Source organism: Rhea americana, unplaced genomic scaffold (assembly GCF_003343005.1).
Source record: "Rhea americana isolate MKP2758 unplaced genomic scaffold, rheAme1 scaffold_77, whole genome shotgun sequence".
NCBI classification, from domain to species: Eukaryota; Metazoa; Chordata; class Aves; order Rheiformes; family Rheidae; genus Rhea; species Rhea americana.
The window spans coordinates 3,686,781-3,699,551 of record NW_028186945.1 but is presented as its reverse complement, the minus strand read 5'-3'; the positions used below and the strand labels follow the sequence as shown (position 1 = coordinate 3,699,551).

The window sequence follows — 12,771 nt, the reverse complement described above, 5'->3', positions numbered from 1 at the left end:
AGTGTGGCATCGGCTGGGCTGGTGATGGTTATGTTTGTGGAAAAGATGTCGACATTGATGGCTACCCTAACGAAGAACTCTCATGCTCTGCTGAAAACTGCAGAAAGGTAAGAAGTTCTTTCTTCTTCCCTCCTTCATGCTCTGTTATTGTAGGATTAAGAATAGAAGAAACCTGACAAGATGCATTCTTTTTTTTTTTTCAAGTTACTGAATTCTTCTGGATAAATTGTATTTTATTTGATTAACTATTTAATGAAAACAATAATGGAAAAAGTAATTCAAACCATGATAGCATTCAGTTAACCCATAAATTACAGACTTTTCTCCCCTCCCTCTCCCCCCTCCCTCTTTCCCTCTTTCTCTCCCCCTCTCTGTTCTGTTTTGTTATGTTTGTTTTATCCAGGACAATTGCAGATTTGTCCCAAACTCTGGACAAGAAGATGCTGATGGTGATGGGATTGGAGATGCCTGTGATGAAGATGCAGATGGAGATGGCATTCCCAACGAGCAGGTGCTGCATAAATCTGAGTGTTTATCTCGGGGGCCAGGGCTCTGTATAAGCAGAAGGATCTCGTGTTATTGCAGTAGGCAGTGATTTCAAAATTTGGTGTACTGTCATTTRCCAATGATTATCCCATGTGTGTTACTGTCAGTATCTCTCTAAATCCTGTCTTTTATATAAGGCTAACATAAAGACCTAAAAAAAAGAAAAAAAGTCTGCCTCACCAGCCTTAAGTCCCACCTGTTAATGCTCCATTATTTATATTTTAGCATTTAATTTTATTTTCTCAATGACAGCATTTCTGTAGAATGCACCCATTCTACAGAACATAGTCTTGTGCTTTTCTTTAACGCAGTCATGTGCTCTTTCACACTCTCCCATAACTTGTTTTTTAAGAACATAAGTTAGTGTGCTTTTTGTTTAAAGAACAGAGTGACYGGACAGCATGCTGTGTGAGGAATGCAAAGCCTGCTGAAATTAGTGGGTGTCTTGACAATAACTTCAAGAGCTTTGGATCAGGTTCTCAAAGAGAAAGAACTTTCCATGTGAGGATACAACTCTAGAATATACTGGAGCATAAACTCAGACTATAAAAACTCTTTTGCTTTTGCTCCTGACTGTTACTCCACACTAAGATATTTGTGTGGTGTTGCTTAACGCAATTCCAAGGAAGAGAAGAAGGATGCTCTGTTTAGAGTTCAAATGTCTATTTGGTGCTAGGGCAGACTAGCAGTCACAGAAAGTCTATTCTGGAGTATTTTGCTGCAGAGACAAAAATTCTGGCAGCTTGGAGCAATGGGCTGTATTAATGTTGCATAAGGAAAGATGTTAAATGCTCCTTCACCTGTGACTCTGCAAATCCTTTGCAATCAATTAACTGTTGTAAACTGTTGCTAGTTGTGGCTGTGTTTTGCCTCTTGCTGCATGTGTGTGGCAGGATGAGGACACGGGTGTGCTGAGTCAGGGAGGCACATTTACACCACTTTAAAATCGGTCCCCCCTTCGTGCCTCATGGTGGTCCTGGAGAGTCAATAGCATCTTAGGTGGCAAAAGAACAGGATTTGGGCCTTTTTGCATCAAGAAACGTAATTTTTTCGAGTGTTTCAGCTTTGGTTCAAGTCTCTACCAGAAGGGGGCAAACACCTTTCAGCAAGAGCACCTCAAGGACCAGTCAGGGCCTCTGAACTGCAGCCCTTGAGACAGACTACGGGAGTCAGGGCTTCCGAACAGGTTACTTACGTGGGTCTATCTGAAGTGAGAACCAGAAAACAAAGTTATAAATAAAGCCTTGTGATACTGCATGTTTGCATCCTGTGATGTGGTTGAAAACAGGTATTTGAGAGAACCACTGAAATCTGGTCCAGAGCTAATACTCATAAAATGTCAAACTACTTGGAAGTTGCTGCTGCTTTTTCCTGAAAATAGAGATAAATACAAGGCTTTTATAAATCCACTAAAGTAGAAATGAAGGATTCAGAGCCCAGCTCATACCTTTCTTCGGTCTTTGTCGCTTGCAGGATAACTGTGTCTTAGCTCCCAATGTTAACCAGAGAAATAGTGACCAAGATATCTTTGGAGATGCTTGCGACAATTGTCGCAGTGTGCTGAATAATGACCAGCGGGACACTGATGGTGATGGGAAAGGAGATGCTTGTGACGATGACATGGATGGAGATGGTTGGTATTTCTTCACTTACAGCTTCTGTGATGTTTCTGAAACTTGCCCATACTGTGCTGTGAGTTAGGAAGATTTCACCAGCTGCTAAGTGTCATGCAGCACATTCCCTTTCTGCATGAGACTTCTGGTTGGAGTCATCACATTTAGATTATTATATATCTTTTAGCTTCCTATTATGTATCTTTTAGCCTCCATCTGAAGCACCATACACTTTATAATTTATACATGAAACACCGCTCAGCATATCTGTTAAGGGCATTGGTCATTCAGGAATTTCTTAAAGGCTCAAACATGTCGTAGAGTGTTTGAGTGCCCCAGCTGCTGCCTGTCCCAAATGCCCAAGAGCTACATAGTGTGTTATTTTCATTGCTGGAGGATGTTTAAAAGAAGTCATAAAATCACAACCCTTCAGATGTAATAATGAAGAGGAAGTGTCCCATCCTGCAAATTATGACACAAAGAACAGGCTAGAATAAAGTGTGCATAATTAATAAAGTGTGCGTAATTAATGAGGTGTATGTTGTAGGGCTGAACAGGATAACTGTTCTTCAGTAAGATGCTTCTATTAATGAATAGACTAAAAAAAGGTTTGCTGTACAGGCTTACAGTGTCATTGCAGGATAAAGCAGTAACAGAAAAGGACTAGCATCTTAACAGTTCTTTATGTTGTACAGTGACGAATATAGGAAATCATTTTTAACTAACATCCAATCCACTTTTTCATAGGTATTAAGAACCTTTTGGATAATTGTCAGAGGATCCCCAACGCAGACCAGGAGGACAAGGATAATGATGGTGTTGGTGATGCCTGTGACAGCTGCCCTACTGTCAGCAACCCAAACCAGGTTAGCAGGCAGAAGAAAAAAATATCCTCATTTAGTGAGAGGAGTTATTGAGATCCAAAAAGATGCAAGAGAGCAAGGCAGGCAGTGCAGCCACAGTGCTCATCTTTTGACAGTGGGTATTTAGGAAGATTCTTTCCTAAGGACCAAATCCTGATGTCATTATTTAGCAAAACTTCTCCTGTTCCTAGGTGAGACATGAGGGAGAGTTTTAGTATGTTTGAAACTCTGATTAAAACCTTTGTAAGTAACAAAAAATGTGGGACGCTTACTTACAGAAACACGGTAGATTTTTAAAGCCCCTTGAGAAATGAGCCTCAGTGAGAAATGAGAGGCACTTTTTTCCAGTAGTGGAGGCAACACTCGTTTCTTCRCCTTGCTTGAACCACTCTAATCTAGATTAATCCTGTTTATTGCTAATCTATTTTTTATTTAATAAAATTGACTTTTTGGTTAGACAGATGATGTAAACAAGAGGATATGTTTTCAAAACAGAATGTTTTTTCATGCTTTATTTTAATTGCATTTGATTTGTTTTAGTAGTGCCATTTTAACAGATGTCTCAGCAGCTGGTGCTGGAATTTTCTGTGTTTTCTTTTGCAGTCRGATGTTGACAACGACCTGGTTGGAGATTCCTGTGATACCAATCAGGACAGGTATGCTGGGTCACAGCTCGTAACAGCTTCAGGGAGGTGGGAGAAGCTAGTCTTGGACTGAACACGCTGCTGATTCCTGGAGAGGTCTGCTTCCTCAGACTAGGCTGGATTTAATGTCAGTACCTCCTGATAGATTTATTAGTTCAAAAATAATGTTATCATTTATAAGCCTTGTTGATTCACTTCCCCATGGCAGTAAAGTAACGGAGCTTTCGCCTGTATCCCCACATTTGTAAACTTCCTGTGAGTCCCTATCTAGCTATAAAACTGGGCAGCAGCTTCTTAGTAAGGTAATGCTTTTTTGTAAGCAGTTAAGTCTGTGAGTTTTCTGAAAAGATCTTTGTGTTTCAGAAACAGAATTTTATTATCAAACACATGTGAAAACACACCCCTTTGCTTAAGCACAGCAAGAGGGGCAAGGCTCCTCTCTGGCTTTTGCCTGCCCCGCGTGTTTGGGGGAGCGCATCCCGTGACAAGCTGACTAATGCCGAGCTAGAATCAGCTTCCACCCAACTGGTTTTAGGGGTGGCAGGTCTTCTGTCATGCTCCTCACTCGAAGCAGAGGAAAGAGAAATGATAAATCCTGCACTGACACCGAGTTTCAGCAGCTGCAGATGTTCGCATGGTTTCAGGCCGTTGGCAGTGCCAGGGAGCCTGCTTCCCTCCCCTTCRTGCCCTTGCCACCACCCTCAGTGTTTGGCAGCTGTTTTGCTGTTAGGTGGACATGGCCTTGTTTCTTCCCCTTTAAAAAAGGATGTGTTTTCCTTTTCCCTCAGAGTAACTGACATGCATGGTAGAAGCACTGCAGCCCTCCCTGAAGTTAGCCTTGGTGTATGTGCCTGCTCCTCGCTGCATTTTACCTCGGCAGCAACTTGCTAGGTTAGCTGCCATGAACCAAAACTAAAGCACCTTCCTTAAGCAGGAAGGATAGGCTGGCATATCCTTAATCTGCCTGCACATCATGCTTGCTCTGCCTGTGCTAGGCGAAATGCTCCTGAGGGCAAACACACTTGGTAGTGGCTAAAACTCTTTTGTTTGTTGTGCGTGTATGAAACACCTGACTTCAGGCTATAGCCATAGCTCTTGACGTGATCTCTCGGCACAGGTCTGAAACAGAGAAGTGCCTCTGCACCTCTCCTGGGGAATCAAATTCAGTAAGGCTGGTACACCCAGAATCCAAGAAATGCAACAATAGTACCATGGCTCCTAGTTTTTTTTTTTTTTTTCTTTTTTTAAACCTTAGATCAACAAGTTATTTTTTTTAATTACTTTTTTTTTCCCTCACACACATGCACTTAACCACGGGATGAAGAAACAGTGTAGCTGCCCTTCCCTTCCTACACTCTCTTCTGCAGTCAGCGTTCATGTTCCCTATGACTCCTGGCTGTAAGCTGCTGAGACAAGCTGCGTGGGGTTGGGGGATGCTGCAGGATTTATCCTCATCTCTGAGGCTTGTCACCCAAGCCTGGTGACGGACTGCTAGGTTGCCCCTGTTGCGTTTCCAGCTCAGGCACTTGTGTGCTTTCTCATCCAGAAGCAGGAACTGATGGTGTGTGGTTCTCTTTGTGTCTGTACTTGCAGCGATGGCGATGGGCACCAGGACAGCACAGACAACTGCCCCACCATCATTAACAGCTCCCAGCTGGACACGGATAAGGACGGGTTGGGTGATGAATGTGATGATGATGATGACAACGATGGCATTCCTGACCTCTTGCCCCCAGGCCCTGACAACTGCAGGCTGGTCCCCAACCCAGGGCAGGAAGATGATAATGGTAAGCAGGGTCTTTGGGAGCCATTTTGGTGCTTACGTCCCATGTCCTTCCCCAGGTGTTACACAAACACCATCACGTGCAGACACCACGTGTGTGGTATGCTCTCCCATGGCATCTGTCCTGGGAAGGACACCAGGAAGCACATGGATCCTTTTGGCTGAGGCAAAGGTCTTCGGGGTCCCCTGCTCGAGGTCCCCTTCCTGGGCACTGCAGGCAGTGGGGCTGAGACTCGCCTGCTGCTTAGACACCTCAGTCCAGTGGCTAAGCTTCATGTGGCTTCTTGCTGCTCCACAAATCTGCTTTTGCTTCTCTGATGCATTCAGGTGATGGAGTTGGGGATGTCTGCGAGTCTGATTTTGACCAGGATACAGTAATCGATCGGATTGATGTATGCCCTGAGAACGCAGAGATCACCTTGACAGATTTTAGGGCCTATCAGACAGTGGTGCTGGACCCAGAGGGCGATGCGCAGATTGATCCCAACTGGGTGGTTCTGAACCAGGTAAAAAGACTTCTTGTCCTTCTTATCTGTCTAAGAAAAATAATTTGAAAACCACATTAATGCTGTCTCTACTGGACCTGTAGCCAACAAGTGAAAAAATGGAAACTCTCAGTCAACTGACTATTTTTACAGGAGCTATAATGAAGAAACTTTTTCGTAGCGTATGACAGCTTGATGCTGTATCACTAATGAACTAAAATAGTTGCAGGCAAGAAGACTCATTCTGGGTGGATTTCACAATTGCTTAGAGGGCAAACATGAGACCTTCATGTCACCCTATTGAAATGGCTCTGCAGCAAATGCAATCTCATGAGTAATTCCTAAAACTTGAAAGTCAGACCTGTTGTGTAGCAGAGCATCTGCTCCTAGTTGGAGACCAATAACTTTTATTTACATGAACACATTTTAGTCTTCAGGAGACTAATGTATTCTGAGTCACAAGGAATGGGAAATTCACTCCCATTGCCAAAGTCTCTGCCAAGCCAGCTAAGCTGTATATGCTTGCCTTAGCCCACTCCTTGCAGTCAATTTAATCACAAAGCCTGTAAATAAAATTGTATGTTAGGACTTAAGAAAACAACAAAAATCAACAAAAATTCTCTTTCTCGATTCTTTTCAGTTGCRTTGCCAATTTTGGCTAATTTCTGTGATTTCAGAAGACCTGAGGGAGGGAGGGAGAAGTATCAGAACACATCTGGCCTGTTCTGCAATGGGAAAAGAAAAATTCTTCCCAACTCTGTGCACACAAGCAGCTGAAGCATTAGGATTTGATTAAAGGTCTCATTTAAATTCAGAGCTACAAGTGTTATAGACATGTTGTGAACAAAAGGAGAGAGATGTTGGAGGTGCTAGTGGAAGGCCAGAAGAGGCTGCCCGGCGTAGCCAGCACAGTTCTTCACACACGCACAAGTCACTAACCACCTTGAATTTACCCTTACAGGGCATGGAAATTGTGCAGACTATGAACAGTGATCCTGGCCTTGCTGTTGGTATGTATCCTCTTCTGTGACTCAAGTTTTAAGCAGAAAAGCTTTTAGTACGTGGCCACATTTCTGCTGACTTAACTTGTGTGTATCTGCAGGTTACACCGCTTTTAATGGTGTTGACTTTGAAGGCACTTTTCACGTGAATACGGTGACAGATGATGATTATGCTGGCTTTATTTTTGGTTATCAAGACAGCTCTAGCTTTTACGTGGTAATGTGGAAACAGACTGAACAGACGTACTGGCAAGCCACTCCCTTCAGAGCTGTTGCCGAGCCCGGCATCCAGCTAAAGGTACTGGCGGGAGCCCCTAGCCAGGGACAAAGCGTCCTCCGCAGCCTGGCTACCTGTCGTGCCGCGCGTTGGCCTCGCTGGCTGATCTGCCGCAGGCCACCCACCGCTCTGTGTGTTGGCCCTGCTGCCTGTCTGGTTACTCTGCCATTGCACCCTGSTGTCAAACCAGCTCTGCAGTCCCATTTGTGGCACTGTGTTTTAAGGAACTTCATCTCCAGCTGGAGCTTTTAGTCCCTGCTCTGATTATGGCCTGCCTATAATTAGTCAAATTTAGACTCTGAATACAGCTTTAGAAGCACGGAGACAAACACATTAGGAGATTAAATTCAACCTGTTTATTAGAAGAGGTGTCGTATTGCCAAAGCTAGTCTCATTGGTGGGAAACCAATGCTCTCCCCCATGGACTGCTCAGGCAGCCTGCTTCTCTATGGTCTCAGCTATTCAGAGAAGAAATAAATTCAGTTGTTTTTCCAGGCAAACAGTGGCTGCAGTTAGGAAACAGCAGTTACTGGCTTGGGAACAAGAAGGAGGGTGCTTCAGCAGGCCTCGTCCCCACTACAAAAGGACTTGGAGCACCTGAAAGTGGCATCTCTCTGGTCAGTAGTGGAAAGCAATTGTATTTCTGCAGGCTGTGAAATCAAAGACAGGCCCTGGAGAGCACCTCCGCAATTCCCTCTGGCACACAGGGGACACCAATGATCAAGTCAGGCTGTTGTGGAAAGACCCCAGAAATGTAGGATGGAAAGACAAAGTCTCCTACCGCTGGTTTTTGCAGCACAGACCCCAAATAGGATATATCAGGTAAGACAGCCAAGGATAGAGAAGGTGAGTATTTATACACGTCTAACTAAACTATTGTTTCTCAACATGTAATTTAGATAACAATCTGAGAGTTTATAATATGTCAGAGCTTTTCAGTGATGAAGCATTATAATAGGTTAGACTTGTGAAATTCTGCCTGCAGTTCTTTTCCTAGGTAAGACAATTCCAAGCTAAGCCTGTTTAGCTGGGTGTTGTAACTGTGCCCTACACTAATAGCTAAACTCCCTCTTCTGGCTTTAATAATTTGCTTTTTCAAGCTACTACTGACCACTATAAAATGCAAAAAATAAACTGCAGTGGCATCATCAGCCCAGGTTTTGCAATCTCGTGAAGCTGCTTCACAAGCAGACATCTGCATGTGGCTGCAGTCTCTCTAGTTGCCCTAACTAACATACCCCCAAAACCAATAAAGGTGGCAATCAGCATTATGAAATCCTTCAAACTAAAGRCAATCAGGCCCAAAGTGGATCCCTGCCAGCACGCTGCCTGCATTGCACTGCAATCAGTTTACACTGGTTGCAGACCATAACATGTCTAGCGAAGCTCTTCTGATGCTTCAAGGAAGCCTAGGAAAAAATACACTTGAGCCAACCCCTCCCAGGAAATATGAAAGACAACAAACTTCATTCAGTACGCAGATGCTTTTGAGCTGCCTCAGCAATTGGGAAGTGAACTCAGGAACATAACAGGAAGTGCTTTTTTTTTTTTTTTTTTTTTTTTCCCACTTATTTATTTTATGAGGAAACGTGGGAGCTTTCTTTCCTTTCACCACCCCTTGTATTCTTGCATCTCAGACCAGCTCCTAACACAGTGGTGCTCTCATCCAAAATGAGGCCCTTCAGGCTCATCCTCCTGTACATCATTTACACAGTACTCCAGAGGCTGAGGACGGAGTGCAGTCGATACTGTGGTAGCTTAGTTGGCTCCAGCATGGTCCTGCTCAAGCCCTCAGTACAGAGCACTTGCTGGGAATTGGCAGCGTGCAACCATTTCCAGAGTTATTTGGGAATCTTCTGACAATTCTAACAGGATGCTAGATCATCAAAACTTCTCCTAAAATGTAAAATTAATTCTAGGAAAAATCTCAGTTAAGGAAGCAGCTTTAAGGCTCCAAACAGTTTGTTTGAAACTTTGTATACTATATATATATAAAAAAAAAGTTTAGCTTCAAACTGTGTGAGACAGGTTCCATCTGGTCATCTTCAGCTGATCTAATCTGATTCTGTCTTCCCCTCCATAATTATCAACTGTGGAAAATTTCAGCCTGACTGAGGACAGGAAGAAACAGTCCAAGGCTCTGGTGGGATGCATTTAAAGAACACCCCCTCCCAACGCCTTCCCAGCTCTTGCCAGAGTGCAGCGTTGTTCCAATTCCCAACCTGCAAAGGAGCTTACTTAACTGCTKTTTTTGCCCCTGTGCTAGGTGTGGGAGGACAGCATGTCCAAGGCTAGAATCAAAACAACTCATAAATATTACAGCCTCAGAAAAGACTTATGGGCCTTTCTGTTTGCTTTTTTTAAGGGCAAGATTTTATGAAGGCTCTGACCTAGTGGCAGACTCTGGTGTAACTATAGACACCACTATGCGTGGAGGACGGCTTGGAGTTTTCTGCTTTTCTCAGGAAAACATCATTTGGTCCAATCTGAAATATCGCTGCAATGGTAATATTTCTCTTATGTCATTTTTAGCTAGCAACTAGCAAGTGGCAGTTGAGAATTGGTATTGTGGCTGTTGGATTAAGCCATCTTGCATCCTTTCCTTTGCTTTTCATTTACAAGTTATTCACAGCTGTGAAATGCCTCCCCTGACTCCAGCAGTGCACTGCAGCTCAGCCAGACAGGAACTAACACCTCAGAGCTGCTCCTCCCAGAGCAGTCACTCTGCTACAGAGATTGTGCCAACTAAGTAGTATAGCTGTCATCAGAGAATTAGAAATATTATTTAAAAGCAACCAACCAAAAGCTAATGCTGTTGTGGGAGTTATATACGCACAATAAGCTGAGGACATCATGCATAAAGGATGCCCTGAGCACAAGATGAAACCAAATCTGGAGATCCAGTGGGATCAGTCACCAGGAGTCTGCACGACTTCTGTACTTGCTCGTTGCTCTCGCCTGTAGGAGGACAAGATCATAAGACACCCTTGACATAGGGGGAAATCCTCCTCAGACTCTGTGGAAACACACTGGTGCTCTCCAGTTGCAATAAGGTCCTCACAGTTTAGCCCTGATCTTCCACTATAAAAAACATTATTAAATCTTGCTAACTCACACAAACTGACCACATCCAGCTGGTTCTGCCCCARCAGCAGTTCAGTTAGCTAGAAAAGGGGTTGGAGGGACTTCGCTCCTCCCACATCAACCCCTGCCTGACTAAGGCAGCCATGGGAAAATAAGTTACGAGCCAAGCTGGGATTGTTTCCTTGTTTGCTTTCTGTGGGCACAGATGCTGTGTGGATGGGCCCCAGCTCTGGCACATCTTCCACTGTCAGACCTGTGTTCTCAGGCACTTGGTACTCACAGGCAGGCACCTGTGACTGATGGTTAAACAGGGGAGCTTCTAAGTAAGCAAATGGTGCTTAGAAGTAAAAATTAGTTGATAAGAATCCCAAACAGTACACCATTTCCCAGAGAGCATGTTTCAAAGCTGCCACCACATTTGCACTTCCTTGGCAGAGAGCAAGTGTAAGAGTCTAGTAGTCTCTGACCAGGATCTTTTACATATTCCATACACATGGAGAGTGCAGTGTTTTATATAAAAGTTTTTACTTTTGAAGATATTTGATATTACATGGGATTTTTTTCATTTAGTAGAATGATCCAGCAATATCCTGAAATCATAATACAATTCARTCTCAATAGCACTGTGATTGCCTTGACCAGCCTCTGTAATATGCTCACCATCATGATGCTGGGCATCCTCCGTCACCAGGAAGGAGTATGTGGGTTGCAGCCAACTCAAGCCCRTTGCTCTCTTCAAATTTCCCTTGTTAGTTGTTGAGGTTTTACACTCGATGTTGGGCTGAGCCATGTATGTGCTTCCTCTGTGCTGATCTGGCTAATCTCAGGGAGAGACTCACACTGGTTTGATCAACTCAGGAAGAAACATTTACACCTGGTCCAATTAATGGCTATGACTGCTTATCTAAAAGGAAGGTCACTCTCTGGCCCCCTTTGTGTTGAGATAAAGTCAGKTCTCTGTGCAACAACTATGATTWATCGAGTCACATCCTACACTATTCCTSAGCTTCTGGGGCACCTCACCCTTGCCCATCTCCTCTGAGCCTTCTCCCACTGTAGGGTTATTGCTCAGTAACACAAGCACTGGCTTTGCTGCAAGTGTTGCAGTGACTCAATAAAACCCATGCAGGGAGGTCTCTTAAGAGTTCCCAGAAACAATTCTTTCATTTTCAGACCAGCTTCTACATTTGCAGAAAAAGCTCAAGGAAAAAGCCTTCTCAGGAGACGGGGGGGGGGGGGGGGGAGAAAAAAAAAAGAATATTGATCTAAACAAAAGTTTTATTTTGTTTTGTTCTTTAAGTAAGTTTAATGTTACCTGTCCTGGGCCAGACTGGAAATAATCAAATCAAAGTAGAGGTCAGGTAGTTCAGGTTCAGTGTTGTGAATCTCTCCAGGTGAAGTGTCCTGACACCTGACAAAGCAATACTACAAACTCAAACATTAAAACAAAAACTGCAATTATTCTTGTAACATTGACCCATCTCCAGCTCCCTTTGGCGAGTTTGCATTTTTTTTTTTTCCTGACAGCTACTACTGGTTGGGTTAATGTTTCTGCCCCTTCCTACAGCACAAAAAAAAAAAAACATCACAGAGGAAGCTGAATTAGGATACATGAGAAATAGAGATGCTGGCAGTACAGATCCAGTATGGTGTACAGAGCAAGACAAATATCTTTTTTCCCCTCCTTTCCGGTCAGTGTGCATTAACACAAATTTAAGAGTGGAAGCCACAAAGCTTTTAGGTGGCAATGTGATTTGTACATTGATAGTACTCCATTACAGGCTCGCATTGGAGCGCTCATTGTCTTGCTRGCCTCTCAGTGCTTTTTAACAGCATGGGGCTAAAACTGAAAACATTCCCAGTTCATTCTTTAATATGTAGGCATAAGTTACCTTAAGTTAAAAAAAAAAAAAAAAAAAAAAAAAAAAGTAGTAGTTGAATTAGTTTCTTAAGTGGTGCTTGGTTTTGTTAGAAGAGGCTAAACTTGCATATTTTCCTGTTTTCAGACACAATCCCAGAGGACTTTCAGGAATTTCAAGCTCAGCAATTTGGTGTTGGTGATATTTAAGGAAAGGCAAACTAACATTGCTATTGCAAACAATAAAACAATGCATTCTAAATCCTTATATGATTGTTGTTTCAAGAGTGCAAACTGCAGCTTTTTCTCATTGATGTAACTATGTCAAACTTTTTTTTTGTATAAAAATGAAAATAAAAGGAGACAAAATAGACTGAGGCTTATTTATTTTCAAAGGTGCTCTAAACTCTATGAAGATTCATGCAGTGTAAAGACACTTGCTTAAAACACTCTCAGGATCAGTTTGAATCTACTACTATCTTGGATTTACTATTAAACAAGGTGGTAGGAAGAAAGGGCAGTTTTGTCTGTCTGGTACAAGGTAGAAGCTAAGGCTTCACAAAGACAGAAAAAGAGGAGGTGGCATCCAGCAGGAAGCGAGTGTTGGAAAAGATGGG

The 12,771-nt window shown here is 43.2% G+C and overlaps 1 protein-coding gene across 1 annotated transcript in view; it reads left to right on the top strand.

Annotated features, from left to right (window-relative positions):
* THBS4 (thrombospondin 4) overlaps positions 1-12,527 on the top strand; it is a 40,679-nt gene extending 28,152 nt beyond the window's left edge. The window contains exons 14-25 of the mRNA XM_085322435.1: positions 3-107; positions 404-511; positions 2,020-2,179; positions 2,907-3,025; positions 3,626-3,678; positions 5,260-5,453; positions 5,777-5,955; positions 6,896-6,944; positions 7,037-7,233; positions 7,862-8,034; positions 9,578-9,717; positions 12,303-12,527. Of these exons, the coding sequence (XP_085178561.1) occupies positions 3-107; positions 404-511; positions 2,020-2,179; positions 2,907-3,025; positions 3,626-3,678; positions 5,260-5,453; positions 5,777-5,955; positions 6,896-6,944; positions 7,037-7,233; positions 7,862-8,034; positions 9,578-9,717; positions 12,303-12,364 (1,539 nt within the window). The 3' untranslated portion in view covers positions 12,365-12,527. The remainder of the gene's footprint in view (positions 1-2; positions 108-403; positions 512-2,019; positions 2,180-2,906; positions 3,026-3,625; positions 3,679-5,259; positions 5,454-5,776; positions 5,956-6,895; positions 6,945-7,036; positions 7,234-7,861; positions 8,035-9,577; positions 9,718-12,302) is intronic.
* Positions 12,528-12,771: the final 244 nt, after the last annotated feature.